This window comes from Rhinolophus sinicus, chromosome 17 (genome assembly GCF_057876585.1).
Source record: "Rhinolophus sinicus isolate RSI-liver-muscle chromosome 17, RSI-T2T, whole genome shotgun sequence".
In the NCBI taxonomy this organism is placed as follows: Eukaryota; Metazoa; Chordata; class Mammalia; order Chiroptera; family Rhinolophidae; genus Rhinolophus; species Rhinolophus sinicus.
In genome coordinates, this window is record NC_142517.1 from 37,313,165 (window position 1) to 37,337,837 (window position 24,673).

Here is a 24,673-nt window from a genome sequence, read left to right on the forward strand (position 1 = left end):
TTTGGGAAAGCAGCCCATGGAAACCTGCCACATAAATATTTATGGGCCTTTTAAATGTTTACTCTGAGCCCCCTACAGTTTCAAAGGTGTGTCACTCTGTCTTGAAAAACACATTTCAAATATGAGTGCTGTGAACCAAGAAGGGACAGTGCGTGCAGCCTGACAGAATAGTCAGCTTGGGCAAAGGCATTCTCCTACTAGGTCTTGGCATTCGGTCTGCCTTTGTCCTTCTTGCTAGCCCCTTGAGTCAACTCGGGAAAAGTAGGGTGAGGCAGAGAAGGATCAGGGAAAAGAAAAAAAATGGAGGGTGACAAAGAAACAGAAGGGAACAAGTGAAGTGAGGGAGGGAGGGAGGGAGGGAGTGAGAGAGAGAGAAAGACAGAGAGAGGAGAGAAACATGTACTACCATCTGTCACACATAAACAAGGGCTTTGTGTTGGAGGAGTAAACAGAGCTGCTAAAAGCCTCCTGTGTAGAAGCAGGGTGTTTTGTTTCTGCTCCTTCTTTCACTTGGCTCAGAGAACTAAGCATGAAGTAGTTTCTGAAAAATCTGTGGGGATTCTGGGAATCCTGAATCATCTAAACTAAACTTCTCACAACATCTCTGGGTGCTGAGGCCCTGTAATGATGCACCATTAATGTTGTACCTTTCTTCCAAGGAGCTCAAAATGTTAAACAGATGTTATCTTGTTTAGACTTCTAGCATGCGTGTGTGTGTGTGTGTGTGTGTGTGTGTGTGTGTTTATGTGTTTATGACTATGTGCGTTTCACAGACAGGAAACTGGGCACAGGGCAAAATAAAGGATTGTCCACAGCCACGTGGCTCACGGTGCAACTATGAAACCTTCTGGGTCTCTCCATGTCCTAATCCAGGGTTCACTCATGTACCAGAGTGACTATGAGGTATAGACTGATCGAAAGCAATTTTGCTTAACACTTTATTTTGAAGAATTTCAAACATATACAAAAAGGGGGAGAATGATGTAAAGAATTCCATGTACTCATCACTAGCTCCCTTCTGACACCCACCCGCTCCCCTAGTCCCTTCTCTTTAGATTATTTTGAAACAAATCCCTTCCATCCTGTTTCATCTATAAATATTTTAGTATGTATTTGTCAAACAGACTCCTTTAAAAAACTTAGTGTCATTATCACATCTAAAAACTAATAAGAAGCCCTTAATATCATCTGATATCCAGCAGTATTAAAATTTCCCTGAGTTATTTATACCTGTGGGGGAAAAACTGTTCATCTTATGAGGCTATGCACTTATTTCAATGATGCTATCATTGCTCGAAATAATTCTGGGGCACTGTTACTTCGGTTGGCACTGGGACTGGTGTCATATCTTTTTGTAAACGCTTACAGATGGCAAACTTTTATTTTTGAGAGTGAGTTTGGTTTTGGCATAAGCCAGAAGTCATTTGGAACCAAGCCTCAAGCATAAGATGTCTAATTGTTAAATAATACTATTTATTCTATTTCCACATTTAATTCTGCTATTCCTTTAAGAACTTTGATCTATTGCTTTGTTGTTACACATCTTATATCTGTAATAAATGAATGGCAGGTGTGATGTTGAAAATCATAAGGGAATCAATTTTTGTGCTGCAGCCCAAAAATAGGGGACCTGGAGGCCCCCCTGTTGGACTGGAGTTATTTTTTCAGTTGACGGATCTGGTGGGAGTGGGCACTGAAGGCAGTGACTAGTTAGCAGCCGGCACAGAAGTGTTTCAGTGTTTAACAACAGACATGGCTGTACCCGGGCACATGGGCTGAATGCCAGCCTGGGTCAAAGGTAATGGTTATGAATCCTGTGAAAGGCTGTTTGCAGCGAAGGGAAATGTTGAAAGGGAGGTTTCGGCTTCTTTTCCGGATAGAGTTCTCTGGTGGAGAGGTTCAGGCTACACAAGATGAAGAATCATGCCTTCGGCAATTGAATGGGCTTTCTTTACGCAACAGAACACTTTGTGATTGTAAAACCCTTCATAAAAAAAGCACTTTCTCATCCCTCATCCCAGAGAAGTGAAGAACTGCACAATAAATCAGTGATTGAAATGGCACTGGATCTCACATTGCTTGAGTCTAAATGGATGGTGTTCTCGTCCCACCTTGATGCCCCCAGGGAAGGTTTAGGAATGCCAAGCCTGCCTTCAGATGCTAGGGGACCTCAGCATGAGCTGGCAGAACACCTACTTTCTCTACTTGTATTGATCCATCCTGTGATAATAATTAAGCAAATGACCCCAAACTACAAGTGAGAGTAGTGGGAGGTGGAGGTCCTCTGGATCATATAGGAGAAAACCTGGAACAAACATTCAACTCTGAAAAGAGACTGGGTGACCTGGAGATAGACAGTAACAGATTTCCGACTGTGCGGGCACAAACTTGGGTTATGGGGCAGGTCCTTGACCTCTGGAGTCCCCCAGGAGCTTCCTGCCCTGGGCATGCATGCGGCTCCAGGCTCAGGGACAGAGGAGGTGGGCCCCCTGACCTCAGGCTGGGTGGAGCTGCCTCTTCCTGGGGTGCACTTTCCAGCAGGATGCCCTGCCCGCTGCAGATAACTGAGGTGCTTTGTTATGCTCAGAGCCTTTTTTATTTTCACTACTCTGGGATTAACTTTCCAAAACAGACCTTTGACAATGCAGAAATGAAGACTGGATGGTAATACGGTGTCCTCCCATTCAGCGCAATCCCCCAAAACTTTGCTGGTTATTTTTTAAAATACCACCACAGCCCTGTTGATTGTAATAACAATAAAGTTTGTTTCATATGATGTGGCCAGGTGGTGCAGCTTTAGGGTGGGGTGGTGGAGGGGGTTCTCTCCCTGGCCCTGCAACTGATCTAACATAAAAATCACATTACTTTATACCTCAGTTTCCCATCTACAAAATGGAGTTGCGGACCCTTACTTTATTTGAAGGGTATAACGTCCATGAGACACAATGTGCTCTTGTTAAAGGATATTAAAAAATCCAATAATCGAAGCCAGCAATTCCACTTTTAACTCAATAGAACCCAAAGGAAATGTGTCCATGTGACCACCAAACACATGTACAAGAATGTTCATAGCAGCTCTATTCATAACCGCCCCAAACTGGAAACAAGCTAAATGTCCACGGACACTAGAATGGATAAATACCTTGTGGTATGTTACCACAGGGGAAGGCTGGACGGCAAGGAGAATGGACAAACTAACATTATAGGCAACAAGGTGGATGAATCTCACAAACGTAATGTTGGAGGAAAGAAGCCCAATACCCGTTCTTTCATGGCTCTAAGTGTGTCCCAGGGCCTTCCACCTCTGCGATGGTCCCCTCTCCCTTCATTCTCAGCTGGCCCTGGGGGCAGAACTGTGGGATCACCCTCCCTTTCCTCCCCACGTGCTCCCTGTCCAGTGCAGCACCTCTGCCAGCAGGCAGCCTTGACTATTGCAGGATTACTCTCTATATTCCCTCCTTCTTGGAATCCCACTGGCCCTGTTGCCACCCTCAGCCTGGACTTCACGATCTTTCTTGCTCTTCTGAGAATGATTTTGATGCTGAAGTTGCCAGTGGTTTTCTCCTCCGCCTACAAGGAGAATTTCAAACTTATTTATGGGACATATCATCAGAAATTTGTTTACCTTGGTGCCCTCTCAGATCCCAATTCATAGCATCCTTTTTCCCTCCTCTTCCCTTCATCAAAATGGCCGCGTTGGTCAATTTCCAATAAGATTTCAGATGCTAGCTCAGACAAAGGTCATAAGGGCTGGGGGGAGGGGTCTTCTGTTTGGAATATTTGTGTTTTACTATGGGATACATGGGGTCCATTGCCGAAATCACAAGTTCTAGCATTTTTCTAAATCGATAGATAAAAATGTTTTTCTCAGAGGGACTGAAAACATTCCAGATGAAAACTTGGCAGCTCTCAGGGTAAGGGGGCCCACGAAGCAATCTAACAGATGATCAATTCATAATAAAGACCCATAGGAAACAGTAGACCTCGAAGATGCCCATGAAAATACCATCAGACAGTGATCTCACTGCTCCTGGCTACTTCACATCCCCTGAGACTCTGCCCGACTCTTTTAGGTGTTTTTCTTCACAAAACTGCATCAGCTAAAAGTCAGGAGAGTGAAGGCTGCTTTGTGCTCATTTTGTTGGGATTATTAAACATTTGCTATTGTGTTCTTTCTCTTTTCTGAAGGAAAAGAAACAAATGCTAGGTAATCTTGTTGGGATTTCTGCCTCATTCAACTCTATGAGTTGTGTCTTCTGAAGGTCAAAGCTCAGCAAAACATTGTGACAAAAATGCTGTAATTAAGATTCATTTAGAGAAGGCTGGGTAAAAAAAATGTATCCAAGAAGATTATCAAGTTATGACTCAGCCTAACCATGTAAATCTTCTTTATAAAAAGTAGCTGATGTTTCATAAGACGCTCCATTTAAAAATATCTCTACTCTTCTCCCCAGGAAAGCTATACTCTGAATAGAGATATTAAGAAGAAAAAATCTGACATTTTGGAGACTCAGAAGTTTAGAGATGGGATGTTTATTCTATAATATTAAAGATTTTGTCAGCCAGTCAGGGGTTGCAGGATGGATATATTTTATATATGCAAAAATTTGTTTTGAAAAACAGGGAGCTTTGTAAATAAATTATCTGCCTTACTTGCTCATATCTTCTTCTCTCTAGATGAGTGGCTTTCAAATTTGAGCATGCCTCAGAATCACCTGGAGGACTTGTTCAAACCTAAATTGCCCAGGGAGATTCTGATTCTGTAGGTGCGGGATGGGGTCCAACAGTGCATTTCTAACTACCGTGTTTCCCCGCAAATAAGACCTAACTGGAAAACAAGTCTTAGCATGATTTTTCAGGATGACATCCCCTGAGCATAAGCCCTAATGCGTCTTTTGGAGCAAACGTTAATATGAGACCCGGTCTCATTTTCGGGAAAACATGGTAGTTTCCACATAACCTTGATGCTGCTGGTCTGGGAGCATACTCTGAGAATCACTGTTCCAGATTATTGTAAACCTGGCTGCACATTAAAATGATCTGGGGGAGATTTAAAAAAACACCCCAAATTGACCATAACAGACCAATTGAGTGAGAAAATCTCTGTGCAGAGATCCTGAGCATAGAGTATTTTAGAAGTGACACAAGTGATTCTGACGTGTGTGTAGTCAGGGTTGAGAATCTTTCTTGTAGGTGAAACTCAACACCAATCTTCAAAAATCATGATACCAAAGCAGTTAGTAGCTCGCAGCTGGGTGATGAACTGTGGGCTCCTGTACCCTCTGTCTGACCAGCCCAGGCAGCAGGGGGGCACCCTCCCATGTCAGTATAGGTTTCTAGAGTGCGTTTGAAGTTTGTGCTATCAGCAAGATTACAAAAGGCCCTCTGGGAGTTTTCTCCTGCCTGATAACTGGGAGGGCAGCCTGAGTCAGAACAGGTTCACGTTGTGCTTTGGCATGTGATAGCTAGTCTGGGGGACAATGAATCATTTTAGATGTTGAAAAGAAAGGCAGGAAATAAATAGTTCTTATTGCTTTCCCAATATTTTCTTACTAAAGCACCAAATAGCAACCAGATCAAGGCTAATACATTATCTCCCTTTTTATAGATGAGTAAACTGTAAACTGAGGCCTAAAGGAATGAATTTCCCAAGGTCACAAGACACAGAGGTGGCGGAGCTGTGATTAGAACCTGGGCCTGTTGGACTCCAAAACAAAGGCAAGGGTCCCTGCTACCTCACCACTTTTGCAGAATGCCTTTGGTATTCCAGAAACCATAGATACTATGCTGGACCAGCTACTTAATTTGTGGATACCGGTGTAAAGTGAAACCATGGAGCCTCTCGTTGAAAAACTATGAAGAATTCAAGAAGGCAGCAGCTGAGCATTAATCCCAGTGCAAGGGCCTTATGTGATTGTACAGGTCATATGCCCTGGAAGCCAGCCCTGATGTTACTTGTTAATCTGCACACACTCTATATGAAACATTCTGATCCAATGAATAGGTCTGCTCAGAGGCACCCTGGTAAGGGTGAGCCCCAGATCTGAGCATTGAGATAATGGATTGTAGTAATAGCTCTGTGAATAACTTCCTGTGAATTATTCCTGTTGACCTTGAGCATGCAATTTAACCTCTTGGAGATTCAGAGGACACAACGTTGAGCACCCACATTCCTGGCCTAAAGGCCTGGATGGACTACTAATCAAAGAGTTTCTACACGGCCTTGCCCAGGCTAGTGGATTCACGTGTATTTGTCTTGCTCCTCTTTAAGGCAGAGGTTACTTATTCTATTACTTTCCTATTCCTCAAAGCACCTAAGGATTCTCCTTAGCTAAGTATTTGTTACCAGAGATCCTAGGGTTACTAAGTTGTATAGGGACATAAAAATAATGACTAAGGAACTTTAAAATTAATCTTCACTTACTCTTTTCTCTCAAGTTATCACAGACACAAATCCCTGCCATCTCATCAACATTAATGATTGGTAGACATGATAAACATATAATGTGTTTGTCATAATATAATATAAATGGATCACAAAGGAAAATTAGAAATATTGGGAAAGGTACCGAACTGTCTGAAGGCAGTAAAAGAGAGCAACTGTAACCTACACCCAAAGCTATGGACAATTGAGGACCAGACAGAGTCATATCAGTTATCAACAGAAGAGAAAATTATCAAGGATGATGGTGTGATGGGTACTTCTCAAGAGAATGATCAGAATAGCAAAGGATGAAGAAGGACTTTGGGAAAAAATAAAACAGTCTTGAATATTTTATAAAGGTCAGTGTGTTAAATGGTGCCATGATGTAATTTTGTCAGAAAAATTATGCCAAAAAATCCACACTTAATTAATACTTTGATCATTTAAAAAAATAGGCCCTGATTGGTATTTTAATTTAATTTTGTCATACGTAAGATACTTTTTGCCCCCATAATTTTTAGTTTCATGAATTTTAGTTGCTAAGATAAAATTTCAATCAACCTTTCCCACCCTCACTTTTACGATGCTATTTTCTCTCCTTTTTTAGGTGGATTAATTTAAAGTGGGCTTTTTATGGTATTAATTATCCATAAGAAGACCGTCCGATATTAGTATGAAGTGATGGATTGATCAGCATCATTCTTCAGGACCAGTGACAGAGAGGGTGCGGCTGGCTCTATTGAGTAATGCAGAAAGTGAGTGTCCACAGAACCAGCCAGGTGTGTCTTGGAACAGCAATCCCTTGCCCAGCAAGGAGGTAATTCTGGAGTAAGTCTGTTTAGGCCTTAACAGGAACTTGCACAGCTCTAAGGGAAGTTGCTTACCCACAAAGCACCAGACAGCAAACCGGATCCAAGTGATGGTGGAGAGCTTTAGCATGAGATAGATGTTCACCAGCATGGCGAAGGCAGGCACAAAGGGGAGGCAGGGGGCCATGTAGGGCAGCTTCTTGGGGTTCTCTGGCTGCTGCAGGATCACAAACACCAGGGCGCTGATCAGCAGCAGCATCAGAACAACCAGCAGGATGGCCCACCAGCTCTGCTCGGAGATGTATTGGGAACCAAAAATGATGAAGGAGCAGAAGATGAACATGAGGATGAAGAGCAGGAGCACGCAGATGGTAACCGTGTGCCCTGTCGCGGCTGTGGGACGGTCCATCTTGCCTGGAAGGCCCAGCCGGATCCTCATGGTGTAGTAACGGGGCCCGATCAGTTTTTTTAACTTGATGAGATAAATGTTTTCAGACTCCTCGGCTTCTATGCCTGTGGTCATGTCCACCGTGCCGTAGTTGGGGTGGTTAACAGTGTAGGCCGACTTGTCTGATTTCCCTATGAGCATCTCATTGTCTCCCAAGGACGGTAAGTTCTTGGCCCCGCATGTGTTGGTGGCGGGGCTGGAAAACTCTTCCCCTTCACTCATAGGAGAACACACTTCCTTCTCACCGTCAGCCAGAATGCCCTCCTTCTTCTTTGTGTGCTCCTCAGACAAGAACTTGACAAAACCATCGATGTCGCTCTCTGGTTGGTATCGGAGGAGCAAGACGCAGACAGAGACCAAGGTGTAGGCGAGGAGTGTGCCGATGGACATCATCTCTATCAGGTCCCTCAGGCTGACTAACAGCGAGAGGAGAGCCGCCAGGAACCCCGACACAATGCAGGCCACCACTGGTGTCTCTGTGTAGGAGCTCACATGAGCCAGAAACCTGGGGGTTAACGGAAGCACACGGTTAATAGATGGGGACTGACTCTAGCCTGGCTGAAGGCCTCCTGGGCCTGCCCTTCCAATTTATTTCTGGATTCATTGCTATAAAGACAGCTGTGATTCCTACCCCAGGATTTGGTTCCTGGAATATAATTTTAAAAGATTTTACTGTAATTCCTTAGTTTCGAGACAAACTTTTTTGTTAAAGTTCCTAATTCATTCTGTGAGGAGACTTGAATCTAGGAGGTATTTCAGAAAACTACGTTGAAGTCTAGGCTTTGCCGGGAAGAAGGGGATAGTTGGAGAAATCACACATCTGCTTGGGGTCCTCTAGACCCGCGTTACCCAAAGTGTGGTCCGTGGGTTAGCAGCGCGGACATCACCTTGGAGCTTGTGAGAAACACATATTTTCAGATTTCACCTGGGGCCAACTACCGTGTTTCCCTGAAAATCAGACCTAGCTGGACAATCAGCTCTAATGTGTCTTTTGGAGCAAAAATCAATATGAGACCTGGTATTATATTATATTATATTATATTATATTATATTATATTATATTATATTATATTATATTATATTATATTATATTATATTATATAGAGACCCGGTCCTATATTATATTAAAATAAGACTGGGTCTTACATTAATTTTTGCTCCAAAAGATTCATTAGAGCTGATTATCCAGCTAGGTCTGATTTTCAGGGAAATGCGGTATGTGAAACTCTCTGGAGGTGGGGCTGAATAATTTTCTTGGAAAGCAGAAAAACCTTTTGGATGTGTGAAGTTGTCACACCTCCATCATGGTCAGGTTCTTCTTGATCTGTCCAGCTCCTCCAAAATAGCAGCTCTGACCTGGTGATGAGTTTAGGGGGTGGGCTGAGGAACTGGAGCAGAAGATGACAGCCTGTGGTTGAGATAAAGTCCCTGAGCTGGATCCCTCTGCACCTCCTTGGCTTCCATGGTTTACTCCTTGTTTTGTGCACTAGAAGAATGTCTTCCTTGCAAGCCCCTCACAAATGGGCACTGGGAACCAAGAGATAGGGCCACATTCTATTTGTACCATGGGCAGATAAGCCACTTCATGGCCAACATAGAGGGGTAGAAAAGTCAATATATTGGTGTGGTTAAAAGTCTGGTCTTCGGAGTCAGACAGTCCTGAGTTCAAATCTTGCCTTCCGCACCCGCAGTAACTGGGGGACTTGGGGCAAGTTGGCTGTTGGTTTTTTTTTTGTTTTTTTTTACGTCTCTCTGAGCATACTCATCTAGTGTACTAATCTGCAGAACAGTTATTGTGACAGCTAAATGGGATACTGTGTATAAAGCACCTGGGATACACAAACATTCAATAAATGGTAGCTATTGTTGCTTCAATTTTTTGGTTTTGTTCATAGGGCCGTATCCCCTCTTTGATTATAACTCTGAACATTTTCAACTTCAGAGGGGCTGTGGAGAGAGGAACAGTTACTAGGCCTCAATATGAGGGTAGACCTAAGATGTCTCTGGGATAGATTCTTCCTTTTGGAGGCCACCTAGTATAGCAATTTGGCACCCAGCATCTTTACTAAGGAGCACACAATGTCAAACAGGAGGAGAGGGGACGGTTAGGGGAACAGATCAGTTTGTGCTAGATTGAGGGACCCAGAGTCAAGATGAGGGGCTGTTTCAGGGCCTCAGCTCTTTCCACTCAAACTCTTTGCCAGGATATGTGTGTGACAAGTGCCACAGTCTATGTGACGGGCACTCACATCAACATTATAGTCAGGCTGATAGTGGGTGACATTCTTCCTGGACAGGCATAGCAGAACAGAACACATTCCACAGAGCATAGCCCTTACCTGAAAAGGAGCCCATCACCAGCCATGGCATAAATGACCCGTGGCATTGGGAAGAGGGAGCCCAGCAAGCTGACTGTCAGTCCTGCAACCGACCCAATGGCCACTATGAATTTTGCAGCATAGAACCCATGAGCCACAAACATCTCCATGAGTGGGGATTCCGTGTCGATGGCATAATATGGCACCATCAGAGTTAAGATCATGCTCACCTGTTAAAACAAGAGAAAACATGGCTGGAGGTAGAGGGGATCGACAGCATGGACGAATGTCCCGTAGGAGAGGAAGAGCCCTGGACCTGAAGTCAGAAGTCCTGCACGGTGGTTCGGATCTGCACTTCTCGAAATATGCCTTTAGTTTAAACCAGTCATTTGGCCTCTGGAGCTCTTGGTCTCAGTGTTTTCTCCCCACACGTGGATTTAGTGGACTAGACCAGATAAACTCTAATATCTCTCTGTGCCCTTTCATATTTGAGGAATAAGTCTGCAGGTATTTCAGCCTCATGGAAGCAGAGCTACATTGACAGTCCAATGAAGGACAGATATTACCCAGTGGAAGGAGCTGCAGTCCTGGGCACGGGAGCCAGGGCCTGGCAGTGACCATGGGCACCCAGCCCACATGGACAAGCCTCTCGTTGCTTTTATACTTTCGGGGTCCTACATGGTCTCAGCTGTACTCCCTCTCATCCTGAAGGCCAGAGATCAAAACTCCAAAGATAAGTGCATAGAAGATCTGCAGCCAATGAACTGATGGGACCCAGATGAAGACTCATATTTCCACCTCCTCTTTCTAGCTCAGTCCCAGGAGACAGGCCGGCCAATAAACAAATTATGGCATCAGGGTGGAATCTGGTCCTACTCTGGGCTACAAGACCACCATGGCTTTGCTTAACCAGGACCTATCTCCCCTCATAAGTCATGGATCTGCCATAACATCTCCCCCTTCAGAATTGGCCTGAGACAATAAAGCCCCTTGGCCTCTAAAGGCCAATAATGGCATCAAGAAGGCAGTTCAGAGCCTGAAAGGGAGAGGGCGGTGCATTTCTAGATCACTTCTTTGCTTACTCTTCAGGGAAAGGGAGATGCTGAGGGGGGGTTGGAGGTGACTGAACTATTTTTGTGATGGAAATTCTAGGATGGCAGCTGAGAGATAACACATCAAAAGTGTGAGGAGTGTCAGGTGTGATTCTGAGGACACAAGGCTGAAGGCTTCATTCTGAGAACTCCTCTGTCAGGGAAACCCCAGGGGTGAGCTTGCACTGGTGTGAAAAGAGGAAGCAACAGCAGAAATAAATTGCATTTCCCTCTTGGATTTAAGGGGAAGAGCGTCTCTAGAGTATGATGCAGTCTCTCCCCACTCTGGGAGAGCCTGGCCTCTTCGCTGCCGGGAAGCTCCCAGAAGACAGAAGAGCATTGAGGAGGGTGCACAGAGGCCCACAATGCCTCTGCTCGCACACCCACCCGTTACTGCCAGCCTATGATCTGTGCTATTTGGATGGCGGCCCACTCCCGGCACGCCATCCCTGGGCAGCAGTGGACACCAAGAGCCTGTGTGTAGGGTGGGTGGGGATGGCAACTCGGAGGTCGTGGCTGAAGTGAGGGCCTGGGGCTTCTCCCATGTCCTATTTGGAGTCCTGATTTTCTTCTCGTCGTAGGTGGGTAGGGATATAGGGGGCATGGACACATGCATACAAACACAAAGAAGCCACAAAGAAAGGACCACTTCCTGACAGAAGGGAACCCAGTCCCAGAGCCACATTTTAAGGTCAAATATGACAAGGTCAAGATGAGGGTGCTGCAAACATTTGGTACTTACAGATACATATGCTGTCAGGCAGATGACCAGGGAGGCAGTGATAGCATAAGGGATGGACGTATTGGGATTCTTGGCTTCCTCTCCGGTGGTGGCAATGATGTCAAAACCAATGAAAGCGTAGAAACACGTGGCTGCTCCTTGCAGCACCTGTAGGGATGATGACATTTGTCAGACTCTGAGTGTCAGAGCAGCGCCAGGGCATTCCATGTGGTACCCACAGTTGACCAATGCCCAGCAGACATTACTGAGTGGCCAAAGGGGTAACATGGTAGAACTTTCGCTAAACATTCATGTTCTGATCTCCTCTACTTTCTAGCTGTGTGACACCGGGCAATTGCCTCATGTGTAAAATGGAGAGAAGAAGAATTATGCCCAAATAAAAAGTAAGTCATTCAACACATTCAAATCATTTTTGGAAATAAATGGGGTTATTAAAAAAAAAATCACTAAGTTGGCTAGCCCTAAATCCTGGGGGAACTCAATAACCTCTCTGTGCTTTTATCCAGTGGTTCTCACCATAACAAGGGGCCATGTGACTGCCCCTTGGGGATGTTTTTAAATGTGGGGAGGTACTTGTGACTGTCACAGAGACTTGGGTAGGGCTCTTTTGGTATTAAGTATGGGGGTCCCAGATGCTTCTGTCCAAAGAATTGTCCTGTCCAAAGTACCATTAGTACCCCTGATAGATTTCTCTATGGTAACTTCCAGATCTGAAATGATATTAAAGATTTTCAGATCTCCAGATATCCTATTGTCTTCCATGGGAAGACAGGTAGAGACAGTTTGACTTTTCTTCTTCTTTTGGGAGCTTCAGTGACCTAGTTGGGCTGTAATGCAGAAGTTATGCGGTATGAGGCAGTGTAAAGCAGGGGAAGTGGTATCCAGTGACACCTGCTGGATGTCTAACAGGAGGGTACGTGACTCCAAGGATGGTTGGGCCTTGAAAAGTAAAGATGTCAGTAAAAAGCTTTCACTGAGGAGTGCGTAAATTTCTTTCAAATGATCTACTAAAGTGAAAATGAAGTTTCCCCATCTTAGTATTCTCATTATCAATTGACAGAAAATAATGTGCCTCTTTGAATGCTTGAGGATGTCGTTTTAGGGGAAAGTGAGAGATTGTTTTGGACTTGTGTGTGTGTGTGTGTGTGTGTGTGTGTGTGTGTGTATGAGGTGACTTGGCACCATCCACACTCTAGCCAGGGGTCCAGGAGTGAGGCTCTTTTCAGATTGCACTTTTTTTTCTTTTCTGCTATTCAATTTGTAAATGATGAATTCAAAACATATGCCAAGCAGACAACTGTCCTTAAATTTTTACTCCTACCTTTCCCACTGACTTCTTAATAAGAAAAAAAAATTTACTAAATACTAGAACTTACAAGGGACATCACACTATTGAAGATTTCAACCCTTCAAAAACCACCTTTGCTCATCTACAAAATGAGTTGGTCTCTTCTACAGTATCTCCCATTAGGATTCTAAAGTTCCAATTCTCTAATCGGGAGTTCTTACCCTCCCACGCAATCCAGGGGGAGTCTGTGAATTTTACTGAAAAAAAAAATGACATCTCTATTTTCTCTAGCTACAGACTGAATGTTGGCATTTCTTTTAGTTGTGAATATAGGCCATGAACTATTATAACTGTACCTATAACTTTGTCACCAGTAGTAATCAGACATTTTCCTATCGTATTAGAGTTGCTGCAGAGATCTTAGAATGTCACTTGTGTTCATTGCTACTTTCAAATTATGATAGTTATTAGACTTAAACATTAATATTTAATGTACTAATAAAGAAACACATTGTTATTAAATCATAATTTTAAAATGTGTTAATAACTATATTGCAATATAATTGATTTTTTCTGATTGCCTGTGTAATTAGGAAATTTGTTTATAAACACAATTCTCAGAAGGGGTTTACAGGCGTCACCAGACTGCTATGGAGTCCATAGCACAAAAAAAATCTAAGAACTCCTGGTCTATTCGAGTAACTCGGCTAGAAAGAACTTCTCAAACAAGTGGTTCCATTGCCAGAGCACCACTTTCTGGGAGAGGAGATAACTCCCAATCTCACTCCAGCAAAGTCTTTCAGGGCATGGAAAAGGTATTTGGCCTTTAGACAAGGAAAGAAAACAAATCTCATCTCATCGCTCATGGAAGTTCACAGGCTTGGAGACGAGCTCATTTTCATTTTCCTAGAAAATGTGTCTGGTCTTTAAGGATTAAAAAATGCTGGGATTTCAGGCTTGCTAAGCTCCCCCAATCAAGAAAGTCTTGCTTTCAGACAGCTTCCAGAAAAACAGGTCCTGCTTTCTCTCTATTTAAACAAACACCTTTCTACACACACACACACACACACACACACACACACACACACACACACACCCCTCTTGTAAATCATCCAGTGACTTGTTAGGACAATCAGTCTGCAGATGCATCACTCCCAATAAGGATGTGTCAGGGCTACAACGCCATGCCTGTTTGGTGTGGCTGGTTCTGAATCAACAGGTCATAGATACTGGGCGAGCTCCCTGTCGAGGAAAGGAGGGTAGGAGGGACCTAAACAAGAACTTTGGGTCAAATCTACCCTAGAAAAAGGTGAGAAGTCTATAAACTGCACCATGTGAGGGACAGCTGGGGACCTGGGGATGTCTAACTTGAATAAGACAAGACTCAGTGGAAGTCCTGGGGGCTACCTTCCAACTGTGAAGGACGGTCACGTAGCAATGGAAGGAGAGGTATACTGTACGCTCCAGAGCCATGCATGTGGGTGCGATAGGATTTGGTTAGGAGTACAGACTTTGTAAACTGTTGGACCTAGATTGCTTCTGCCACCTACTAACTTGGTGACTTAGAACAAGTTCCTAACCTCTAAGAGCCTCAGTTTCTTTATCATTTTAAATGGAGATGATACTAGTACTTAGCTCATAGGATTAAATGAGATAATATAATAAAAATTGCAGTCCTGGAATACAGTAGATGCTCAATAAATATCAGCTCTTACCAGTAGTGTTTGTATAACTATTGTAAGTTTTTCTAGAACAGATGAAACCTAAGAGCACAAATTCCTCCTCCTCCTTGTTCTCCTCCTTGTTCTCTTTGTTCTCGACATGTATTTATTAACTGTTCTTATGTGCTAGCACTGTGCTTGGCTTTCATAAGCAAAAAATGCTCCAAGCTTGACCGTATGGGGCTTGGAGCCTAGACAATACTGCATAACCCCAAACGCAACCTTGACTGTGGTAACAAAATGAACAAGATTAATTAATATCTATATGTTTTTTAAAACACAAATGTTACTATTTTCCAAATGAGTGAAAGAATAGATGGCAATTACTGATAAAGATTAGATATCAGAAAGTTAACTATAGTGAAGTTGGGAAGAGACAGAATAAATTTGCAAAGAGAATGTCTGTTAGCCTGAATTTGTATCTATAGAACTAGAAAGCAATTATGGTTGAAGAGAGACTGGATAGATCAAAGGTAGGACATTTGGAGGTTCTACTGCATCAGGCAGGAAACAGAATGTAACTCAGATGGTTCAGATGAAATGAAATGATTTCAATGACAGGATTATAGAAGCCAAGGCTGGGAGGGAATGAGGAGGAAATACCCTAGCCTTGCTTTCTTCTCACATTGGCTGAACACTACAGGAAGCAGCAAGCAGGGGTCTCCTGGAGCACAGAACAGAGCTGGGAAGGGGAAGAATGGAGTTGGGGAGTGGAGACAAAGGGAGAGAAACTGGCACACCTGCCAAGATCAAACAGACCCTGCTGAACAAGATATAGATGAAATAAACAGATTATCAAAGAGAACATAATACAATTAGCAAATAAGGTCACCTTTTCACTTGGGTTTGTTTGAATGAGTTTTTCTTTCTTGCAAGCAAATGATCCCTGATTGGTAAATACAGGAGAGCCATGAAATAAAACTGTGTATGGGTGTGTCTCTACTCAAGTAACCACTAAGACTGCTTTCCACGTTACTCAATCCAGATCGCAGGTCTGGCCCCTGGTATTTAGGATTAGGACACACTTTCATGCCAGAAAGAATGTGTGTGGTCCCTAGGGGTAAGCATCTGAAAATTGGTGGGTGAAGTGTGTGTGTATGTGTGCATGTATGCATGTGTGCTCCTGGGTTCCCTAGTGCTTTAGTCTAACTTACCTTTAACGTTTTACGTAAGTTAAAAAATCGTATTGACTTTTTGATTTGATGACATAAGCGGAAATTGTTTTCTGAAGTGAACCTCGAATAGCTGCTCAGCCAGGCGATCCAGATCAGCCTACGTCTCTATAGAGCTTTGCTGGGGAAGCAGCACTGCCTCAGTTGCTGGAGGGCTGCTGCTTAATTAGTTGTCAAAAGCAATGTCGTTAGTGGCCTGCTACTCACGGTGTGGGTCCCTAAGAGCTGGCCCCCTGTACCTTGCTGATATTTGAAAGGCATTAGGATGAGGCAGCCCTCCCTATTCAGCTTTGGCCAATCTGCCAGATGCTTAGGAGATAATTAGGCACCTTTATATAATTCACTCTCAAGGTAACAAGACAACGTTCCAACTTTAATAGCATTTTCTACCACAGTCATGCTCCAGATCTATTAACAGCCTGTTTGCAGCGACAGTGGAATGTGCTAATAGGTTCCAACAAATGGATTGAAATGTAGAGAACATGAAAAAAGAACTTTTCCTTTGTTTGGAGACTGTCAGCATTCCCCACAAATACTTGCTGTGGACCTTTTTCCTGGGAGATATTTGTGCTGGTACAGCATCTTGTTTGGTTAAAGAAAAACCATAAGATAGCATCAAGAACAAATAACATACAGGGAATACACATCCAACAATATTTGGGGGCTGAAGAATTGCAGATGGAAGCAGGGGTTCAGCTGAGGGCCAGCAGTTACTTGATATAGGGGGAAAATGTTTGTTGTTCTTAAGCTCTTCAAGACCAAAGAAGCATTTGACCCAGAACTTGTAATTGAGTAAACCATTCCTTAAGCTATTTTTTTTGGAAGGAAGTAGTTGGAGCAGAGAAAGAGTAGGCTTATAAGGGGTCCATGGCCAGAGAACAGATTGCTCATTAACCCTTTTAAAGTACTTGAGAATTGTATTTCAAATCATGTAATGGTATCTTTACAAACCATTCCCTACATTAATGGTTTCCTTCATCCCATCCTACCTAAAGCGATTGAAGAACAACGTGGATTGGAACTCTGAACTAGTCCTCTTGTCGGGGGTAGGAGTCAGGTCTTCCCTATGGAGTGGAGAAGTTCATGCAGCTGCCAAGTAGGCAATTCACTTTTGTCGATAATTGTTAGATAACAAAGTAGGGAATGTGTTTATTAACTTGGTGGATGACATGCTCATGAGAAGGTGTCAGACCTTAAAAAATAGGATCTACATTCAAAGTGGCCTTACTGGATTGGAAAAGTGACCTGAAACCAAAGTTGAGAAAGAACAGGTCCAGGCCAGTTCTCCAGGGAGGAAATTTACTATGCAGAAATCCAAGGCCAGGCAGATAGCAGAGAGGATGAGTCAGCAACATCTTCACACTGGGATGTCCTTTGTGCTCAGATGATGCTTTTATTCACAGCCACTAGGGCACATATTTGAATTTCCTGCAGAGAAAATGAATTTGCAGTGAAAAATCCCAAATCCCATCCAACCTTTTTTGGTGGCTAATGACAAGCCTACTCAAGGTAGTAGGTTTGGGTTGGAGTGAAGTCAGTGGCCAAAGGTGCAAAAAAAGACAATTGGTCCCATGTCCACTACCTAGGGTGGGGGTGGGGGGAGTGGAGCACATAAATAAGGGCTTTGGCTCATCCAGGACAGGGATCGAATTTCACCTCCTTTACCATCAAGATCTATGGTCTTAACTTTTCTAAGCTTCGGTTATTTTGATGTAGAAGTGTAGATCATTGTACTTATTTTGCGGGGCTTTTGTGAAGATTAAATGAAAAGTGTATATGGAAAGGTTTGTCATAAAGAAAATGTTAAGTGTTGGAAATGGCATCTTTCCTTTCTTTTTTTATGCCTGATTTCTGATCTTCATTTCTTGCTACAAAAGTTACTGAGAACCTGGGATGTGTAAATGGGAAGCCTCTAAGCCTGGCTTGATTAGCTCCTTCCTTGATGAGGCAGGCTCCTGATGGAGGAGGGACATAGAGGCCCTGAGATGGGAAGAGGAGAAACTGAAAGAGAATAAAGACCCCAGAACAAAGCATTAGGGGAAAGACTGAGAGACTGGTCTTCTTCAGCATGGGCATGAGGTATTTACACAGAGGGTATTAACTTTTTCCAATTTTAACACGGCACCTTGACTGTAGTGTGTGCCATTTAGGTAAGCTGTTAGGAAAAAGTTGAAAATTAAACATGATCCAAGTAATTAAGGAAAGCTTTTAAATTACTCTGACATGATATCTTGGTAAACAGTGTATATTGGGCCCGGACTGGTTTAACCATACTTCCATTTGAAAATAAGAAAAGAGACTAGGCTATCTCTTAATATTCCTCCCAGTTCCAAGACTCTATGACTTTGGGAAAGTTTAGAGGAAATGAAAATGTAACGTGTCAGATTAATTACCTTCTTTCTTTTCTTTTCTTTTCTTTTTTTTTTTTTAAAGGAAGCTCAGCAGAGAGGGTCATCGTACACAAGACATTGATATAGTGGAAAGGGTTTTGTTTGAGGCCACACCGACGGGGACAGGAATTTCAGTCCCAGGACCAACTAGCTAAGTGACCTCAGGTACATTACTCAGCTTTTCTGAGCCTTGGCCTCTCCACCTGTAAGTTGGGGATAGCAGCACCTGCTTTAAAGATTTGTTATAAGAGTGAGTTAATATTCATAGAGCACAATGCTGAGCACCTAGCAGGTACTAGGAGATAAGTTCTCGCTCTTTCCCCATGTCGTTATCACTGTTGCTAACCACTATTGCACATGGAAGCACAATGTGCACGTAAAAACATCCAAGATTTTATTCTCTTTGGAAACATTTGGTATAATTAGTTTTCACACTTGATAGATGAGAACATCTGAAAGCACCAAAGTTAGCTGTTGGCTAAAGTCTTATAGTAAGTCCATGACCCAATAATTTCTTACATTGTTAAGAGAATGGTGAGAACATTTTTGTGTGCTATGATGAAAATGCAATTGAGTTCCAGAAAAACATTCTTTCTTTGTATCTCTTATAACTTGTTGTTTCTTTTATTTGATAGGAAAAGAATGATTTGTGTTATAAAAAAATATAGATTTGGGGATCCAGAAGGGGGTCAAGAAGTGTTTCTTTGTCTCTTCTGGTTTTAACCAGCTTCAGGATTTATTCGTTTCAAGGAGATGGAATGAATTCTGTGGTTCTGTGGAATTTTTACAGATAAGCAGAAGACCAGAAATCTTGGCTGAAATTGCTTCCTTGCTTATTTCTCTGCATTGAACAGCGTGGCATGATTCAGAATAACAGAAGTTATTTTGAGTGTTCTCCAACAGAGATTTCTGGTCCCTGAACATCATGAAGGAAAAACAGTCTAAGCAAAAGCTACAAAAGCAAAACCGGTGGAATCCTAGACTTGCTTCTGCCACCATCCTAGGCAGGTTTGCCTGTCTTGGCTCAGTTTTTCCACCTGTTAAGTGAGGGGATAAGATTAGGGTGAACTCTAAGATCTCTTCCCACTCAGAAGTCTATGATTTATGTTCTATTGTTAAAAAAAAGAGGATGGGCTAGTGAATTTTACCAACGAATCCATAAAGTAAGTATTTTCAGTCGCCGCAGAGAAAGAATCCAGGTGTGACTTAGAACTACTGGTCAATATAAAGAATTTGCCACTCGGAGCTTCCCGTTTTTCTTAAGCATAAGTTGCATCAACCTGGTCACAGGAGTGGAATCTGAAAATGTCCTTTTGGTCCAGCCCATTCTCTTGCCAACCTGCAGACCGCACCAGGTAGATTTCTCTGTGTGACCCATGACACTGGAATGAAATCTATAACCAGGACCCACAGGGCCAGCTCAACTGCCCTCAGACCCCAGAGGGGCTCTCCACCTTGGGTCAAACATTTGGATTAGAGTTAAAAACTGTTCTTTCCCGAGTTCCATACCCAGACAACACTCATGTCTTCCCCACCGTCCTTTCTCCTGGCCTCCTTTACTTCCTTGTTCATTTAGACTGCCTCTATTCTGAATCGACTGTAGAGAGACTCTGTAGGACTGAGCTGCTCATGCACAGGTTTGGGAGTCAGACAGTCCTGGCCCTGGGTCCTTTGTGCTTACTTACACTGTGTGCTCAATAGCAAACCACTTGACCTCTCTTAGTGTGAGTTTTTTCATCTGAAAGACCACAATGTAAATATTTTCCTTGCAAAGTTATTAGAAAGATTAAACAAGATATTACATACATAGCATTTAGCATAGTATTAGGCATAATTGCTAGGGACTCAAAACATTGAATCTATTCTTGTTATCTGTATAAAATAAGATCTTAATAAATATTTGTGAAACAAAGAAATAAAACAAAAACCGCTTCTTCAGAACATTCCAATGAAAGGTGATGAAGAGCATGCCGTGAAAATGATGAGACAGGGCAGCATTTTCCTGAAACTGTGTCTCAGATTGGTCGCAGGGTGGAAGGCGGAGCGTGTGACAGGTACGCGGGGATGTAGGCGTGAACTCACCCCTGACCAGCCGTGGGGCAGGAACTGGCCCTCAGCCCAGTATTTCCCATTGATGAAGAAGAGCCCTGCAATCATGATGAACACCCACACGGCCAGGTTCAGCACGTTGAGGACGTTGTTGAAGCCCACAGAGTTCTTCACCCCCAGCGCGATGATGATGGTGACGATGACCGCGATCACCAGAGCCAGAAGGTCCGGGTATGATTCTTCACCTTTCCCTACGGGGAAAGACACGAGTTAATATTGTCCACCAAAGGGAAAAAAGGGCTGTGCGAGCTCCCAGCCCCACCCCAGGGCATCTGTGCTAAGCTCTGACAGGGGTGGTCAGTTTGTCACAGTGCGGGGAGGGGAGAGGGAGAGGGAACTGTGTGTGTGTGTGTGTGTGTGTGTGTGTGTGTGTGTGTGTGTACTCTGGGCCACAAGTGTCTATGTGCAAATGGGAAGGTTTGGGGATATAGGTAAGATGACCTGATATCCTGGACCAAAAATTGGGATACATGCTGTGACAATTACAACAGGGCCTGTGGAACCATGGTGTAGAACATGAGCGGTCAGGCTCGTCCTGGGACATTTGGGATGTATATATGGGTCTACCATGTTATTTGGAAAATGTTTGATCTTCATTGTTGTTCACTTTATAGTTCATGAATTTTCCTTTCCATTCTAGCAACCTTTCCATTATTTAGAAATTTTAAAATGTGTGGTTTTGAAAACGATTGGAAGAGGATGTTTTTTCCATTTATGTATGTGTGGTTGCCGAGAAAAGACCAGTGGACGCTCCCGGCCTGCTTGGTCTTGTCTGTTGGCCGGTGGACTCCTGCCCTCTATAGAGTGGAAAAGGCACTGCTTCAGCAGTCAGGCTCTTGAACTTCAGCTGTACTTTTGCTCATAACCAGAGAGGTCAACTTAAATGAAATTAAATTGCTATTAAGCACATGATGTAAGGAAGCACACAGGCCCCCGAGCCAGGACCGTTTGGCTCTTTGGGTAGCTGCCTCCTTTTTCTGGACCTCATCTGTCAAGCGAAGGGGTTGGAGGACGCTTTCAGACCTACCATTCTATGAAATCGGTATGCTGAGGAGATGCGGTCTTCATACTTTGTATCTTCTTATGGCATCTGGGTGCTTAGCATTTTAATTGTTAGCTACATAATATGTCCGCACTTAATCATTTGTGTGGTTAATATTGGCATATTAACTAGTTATTAACACGGAAATGTAGCACATGCAAAAGATAATTTAACACTTTTAGAGTGCCTACTATGTGCTTGGCAGGGTGCTAAGTGCTGGGAATAAAAAAGGACGAGTGAGACATAGCCCTACCCTCAAGGGGAGATATACCAGAAAACCAGGGTACACGCGGGCTGTAGAATATTCTCCACTGTAGAATATTTAGACTATTTCTAATTTTTTTGTTTGTTATTAGACATAGGGCTGTGATGAATATATTTTTGTAGAAAGCTTTTATGGAGGTTAGACTGATTTCCTTAGGATAGATCCACGGGAAATAAATTAACTTTGCAAAACAAAAAAAGGACATATTTAAGGCTCTTGATACATTTTGCCAAACTGCATCATCGTGAAAGGGAGCCCATGTATTAGGCTCAGTAAGTTTGCATGTTGGGTAAGAGGATGTGGCAGTCTCACCCAGGCCGTTGAGGGTGCCCACGCTGTCCACCATCCAGCGGCTGATGGTGTGGTTAGCCAGCGAGTCAAACATGCTGCTCAGAGCGCTGGCGCCGGCCGCAGTGCCAATCAGATACTCCAGGATCAGGTTCCAGCCGATGAAAAACGCCACAAACTCCCCGACAGTCACGTAGCTGTAGGTGTAGGCTGACCCCGTGGTCTTGGGGACGCGGACTCCAAACTCTGCATAGCAAACACCTGCATGGGACAAACACACGTGGATGATGGACTTCAGGAAGTGAGCGAACCTCCTGGGGGCTGACCGTCTTGAGTAAGAAAACATTGGGACTATCTGGGATCTTAGGACGAATACACAAAGTTTTATGTGTGTGAACCAATCCAAAGTCAGCCGTAATGTATTCTAACCTCACGTCTGAAAACCATTTTAACCTGAATGCTTGAGAGGCAATCGGAACGGAATCTAATAAACTACTGTAAACTGATCTTCTTTATTTAGAGACATTCCCATTTGTTGTATGTGTCTCTGTGATTGTTCCTTGGGTGTCAGATATCCTGAGTGAGCATGGGCCTAACTCATCGTGACCCCCTCAATTGCTGGCACCAGTGTTAGTTAGTTTATGTATAGCATTCTTCTCGTTCACTGTTACATATTGCCAAATGCGCTTCTCATTTGAGAGTGATACTTTGAGTGATCCCTGAAAATCCTGTACGATATCTAGGAGGGACGATAAAAATGCAAATACAAATAAATGACTAGTTATTAACACGGAAATGTAGCACATGCAAATGATAATTTAACACTTTTAGAGTGCCTACTATGTGCTTGGCAGGGTGATAAGTGCTGGGAATAAAATAGGACGAGTGAGACATAGCCCTACCATCAAGGGGAGATATACCAGAAAACCAGGGTACACGCGGGCTGTATACTGTAGAGGGCTCAATACCGTAGAGATATACAGGAACCATGAGAACAGAGATGAGAGACAAGTACCTCAGCTGGTTTGAGGTATATTAAGAAATTAACTGGGCATAGAAGGTGGAGAGAGCAATGTGAAGTATTTGGATGGAAGGGATTGTGCATGAGGCTCAGGGAGGAAACGAGGCTGGGAAGGCCCATGTCCACCAGAAACATGTATTGAATTGTAATGTCAGATGGAGATCAGGAATCTGCATTTAAAAAAACTCCCCACTTATATTTGAAAAACACTGGTATATTGCCTCATTCTTTGATGAAATTAGAGCTCAAATGAGAAAGAGACAGGAATACACCAACCTTCTGGGAGTTGGGAGAATTTCCTACATTGTGCTAGGAACTCAGGGTGTGAGGCCAGTGGGTGGGGTACCAAGTTGGAGGACAGATATAGGAGAGCTTGGAGGGAACACAGCAGGAACAAGATGAGGAAGGACGTAGGCGAGAACTCACACTTCACCTTCAGTCCCAATTTTGTTAAGGACCAACGCTGAGGTCTCTCATCACAAATCGGGGAACAATAGTTCACTCTTTTGTGAATAAAGACAGCAAATTTCTTTTCTCTTCTCTTTGTTTGAAGGGGGAGAAATCAATGCAAAGAAGCAAAAATAGAGATGTCAAGAGTAATGACACAATGAATGATTAAATGTGATTCCTTCTTTTTAGTGACAACAGTAGTCAGGGCGTCCATGTGGACGCAGCACTGGACCAGTTGGGCTGCGCTGTGGCCTCAACTCTTCCTGGAACCGGTTCCACCTTTTTACATTCAGTTTCTTTTTTTGTAAAATAAAGGAATTAGACTGGGATGCTCGCTTAAGGGTCTTCCTACTCTGTCACTCCAGGATTCTACCCGCTGTATTGGAACGTGCTGAAAAATATATTGAGCATAATCTAACTTTCCTTTTACCTCAATCATTATGCTGCTCTGTAGGCTGGAGATGCTTTCTAGCAAAGCTGTTTGTCCCTACAGTAAATGGCCCAGGCTGCTATTTACTTTGAGTTCCTATGTCAGCCCCCCGCCTCCCCCTTTGTAAAAACAATTTTCCATCTCCTTCCTGGAGGTCAGACTCTAAGTTGCTTCTTCTTGTTGCTGTCAGACCTCCTCTTCTAAATTGCTGCTTCCAACACCCGATGTTTAAATTGTTAGAGTGAGTCTAAAATTAAGAGAAAGTGGTCTTCAAAGCAAGGCTTGAGGAAGTCCTCTGTGAGGAAATTACAGGGTGTGTGAGCACTAAGCAGGAGGACCTGGTGGTGGTATTTTCTCGCTTGGAGGACTTTTGTGTTCTCTTACCCTGAAGAGAGCTGTTTGCTCTTCTAGTGCAGCGTGAGGCAGGGATCAGGAGGCAGCCAACCTCTCTCTGGTGGAGGAGCCACAGCTTTACCCAGTAATTCTCATACGCCATGAGCTTCTTCTCTCTACACTTCTTGATCCCCCAACAATAACAAGGCTGACGAATAGAACTTTTTCCAAGCAATGCTTTTGAAACATATCAATTTGCGAATTTAATTTGGAGAGCCAGTGTTGTGGTTTGTGCAATCAAATGTTGTCTGCCTAATATTTGATCTGCCAAA

General features: G+C 43.4%; 1 protein-coding gene across 2 annotated transcripts in view; it reads right to left on the reverse strand.

Moving 5' to 3' along the window:
• Nucleotides 1-24,673, reverse strand: part of SLC7A14 (solute carrier family 7 member 14) — a 102,926-nt gene that overhangs the window by 9,690 nt on the left and 68,563 nt on the right. For both annotated transcript variants that reach the window (XM_088794691.1, XM_019735313.3), the window contains 5 exons: nucleotides 22,132-22,368; nucleotides 20,486-20,703; nucleotides 11,833-11,979; nucleotides 10,021-10,229; nucleotides 7,309-8,186 (listed from right to left, as the gene is read on the reverse strand). In XM_088794691.1, the coding sequence (XP_088650817.1) occupies nucleotides 7,309-8,186; nucleotides 10,021-10,229; nucleotides 11,833-11,979; nucleotides 20,486-20,703; nucleotides 22,132-22,368 (1,689 nt within the window). The remainder of the gene's footprint in view (nucleotides 1-7,308; nucleotides 8,187-10,020; nucleotides 10,230-11,832; nucleotides 11,980-20,485; nucleotides 20,704-22,131; nucleotides 22,369-24,673) is intronic.